This window comes from Arvicanthis niloticus, unplaced genomic scaffold, assembly GCF_011762505.2.
Source record: "Arvicanthis niloticus isolate mArvNil1 unplaced genomic scaffold, mArvNil1.pat.X pat_scaffold_1061_arrow_ctg1, whole genome shotgun sequence".
Taxonomy (NCBI): Eukaryota; Metazoa; Chordata; class Mammalia; order Rodentia; family Muridae; genus Arvicanthis; species Arvicanthis niloticus.
In genome coordinates this window covers 13,806-16,159 of record NW_023045072.1, presented here as the reverse complement: position 1 = coordinate 16,159, position 2,354 = coordinate 13,806, and the positions used below count along the sequence as shown (strand labels likewise).

At 35.2% G+C, this 2,354-nt stretch overlaps 1 protein-coding gene across 1 annotated transcript; it reads left to right on the top strand.

The window, feature by feature from the left end:
• On the top strand, nucleotides 1-1,670 carry LOC117701424 (olfactory receptor 8G50-like). Its single transcript, XM_034493125.2, has one exon. It carries the CDS (start codon nucleotides 333-335, stop codon nucleotides 1,377-1,379), a length of 1,047 nt encoding a protein of 348 aa, XP_034349016.2. The 5' UTR covers nucleotides 1-332; the 3' UTR covers nucleotides 1,380-1,670.
• The last annotated feature ends 684 nt before the right edge of the window (nucleotides 1,671-2,354 follow it).

Below are 2,354 nucleotides of genomic sequence, written 5' to 3'. Positions count from 1 at the left end.
ATACATTATTTTAGTGTAAAATCTTCAAATCTTCACTATCAACTGAAATTATGACTATAAATCTTTTGTGGAAATTTTTACTTTATTACATCCAAAAAAATTTATACTGAAAGAGACGTGGGATAAACAAGTCATGAGAAATTATTGAAGCACTCAATTAAGGTCCTAGAATGATTCGAAGCAAACTGAAACATGGAAGCAAGTGGGAACCAATAAAAACAATTTTTACATTAAGGTCACAAGTATGTAACATATGCATGATTATATTTGCATATGTCCTTTCTCCAGGACTGCAAAACCCCTGAGTGATCAAATGAAAAAGAGGATGGCAAATGATTGCAGATAATCTGAAAATATTTGAATTCTTTCAAAATTCATTAAGTGATAGGAGAATGGAAAATCAAATTTTTTCTTCTTCATACTTTTCTTTTACATATACTTTCCAGAAGACCATGGAAGAAGTAAATCAGACCTCAGTGGCTGAGTTCATCCTCGCTGGTTTAACAGAGAATCCAGAGCTCCAACTGCCTCTATTCTTTATCTTCCTAGCAGTCTATTCATTTACAGTTGTTGGAAACCTAGGTATGATCATCTTGATTCTGATTAGTTTTCAGCTACACACACCCATGTATTATTTACTCAGCAGTCTGTCCTTTATTGACTGCTGTCAGTCCACTGTCATTATTCCAAAAATGCTGCTGAACTTTGTGACAGAGAAGAATGTCATCCCATATCCAGAATGCATAGCTCAGTTCTATTTCTTCTGTGCTTTTGTTGTTGCAGAATGTTACATGTTGGCTGCAATGGCATATGACCGCTATGTGGCTATATCTAACCCTTTGCTTTACAATGTAACCATGTCCTATCAAGTCTGTTTGTTGATGGTAGCTGTGGTATATGGTGTTGGCTTAGTTGTTGCTACAGCTCACATTGTATTCCTGCTAAGAATGTTTTTCTGTAAGGCTAATAAAATTAACCACTACTTTTGTGATCTTTTCCCATTACTTGAGCTCTCTTGCTCTAGTACATTTATCAACGAAGTATTAGCACTCTCCTTAAGTACATTTAATATTATTGTACCAGCCGTTATCATTGTTAGCCCTTACATCTTCATCATTGTCAGCATCCTGCACATTCAATCCTCTGGGGGCAGAGTCAAGGCCTTCAGTACCTGCAGCTCCCACATCATGGCTGTTGCTGTCTTCTTTGGTTCTACAGCATTCATGTACCTACAGCCATCTTCAGTCAGCTCCATGGACCAAGGAAAAGTGTCATCTGTGTTTTATACCATTGTTGTGCCTATGTTGAATCCCATGATCTACAGCCTGAGAAACAAAGATGTCAAAGTTGCCCTAAAAAAGTTACTACAAACGATATAACCTCAAAGAAAAGATTTTCTTGGCAATTACTGCAGTGTGTGGAAGAATATGCTCCATAAACAGCATTTGATAATACTAAATATGAGATTATTAGTTGTAAATTTTTATTTAAAAAAAGAATACAACAGTAGGAAAGGATTCTCAGATTCCTATCCATGGAGAAATGTTATTCTCTGGTAAAACCTGTGTTCACTCATATCACTCATAGATAGTCACCTATATCCCCACCCCCAAATATACTTTAACACCTTCGTATGGTTGGTTGTACTTACATATATGAACACTGCTCTATTAGGCAAGCCTCAGAATATTAAGCTTGGAATAAAATGTCTTCTTTATCCTTTTGTTGTCTCAAAATTTACAGATGTCTTTTTTGATTAATTTGCAAGTTATTCAAAAATATCATTCTTCCTTATGTAAGTTAAGCAATTGAAATAATCAATGCTTAACCCTGATTTTTTTTAACAGTATCTAGAACTACAAATAGTGGCAATGGATCAACAGATAGATTCTGTTTCAGTCCTACACACAAGGTGATTAACTTAATGTCTCAATGGCAATGATAAAGAGGAATAGATATACTGTGCAGTACTGTGGTTATCTGTTCAACATTCCTAGCACTGCTCTTTGACTCCTACTCACTTCCCTACAATCCATTATCATATTGCTTCCTCATGGAGAGTTACACTACTTTTCCTGCTTGCCTTTATCAGTGCCAGACTTAGAATCTTATTCTCTCACTGTACCTTGTATTGTTTATTCATATGGGAACAAAGGATAAAATTATAAAATTGTTTTCCCTACTAGTGGTTGGTGTCACTCTGAAAATTATGATCAATCCCAAAGGAGATGAAGGGTCAGAAAAGGAGACCTGCAAATAATGCCTACTTTTTTTTTTAACCTTCTTTGCTAATTAAGCTCTTGTATTATTTAAAGGAAAAGTACCAAACTTTGCTAATATTTTATGCAATTAGA

What these genes read in the sequence shown, in the direction of transcription:
- LOC117701424 (XM_034493125.2), top strand. Translation starts at nt 333, where the DNA reads ATGATTGCAGATAATCTGAAAATATTTGAATTCTTTCAAAATTCATTA.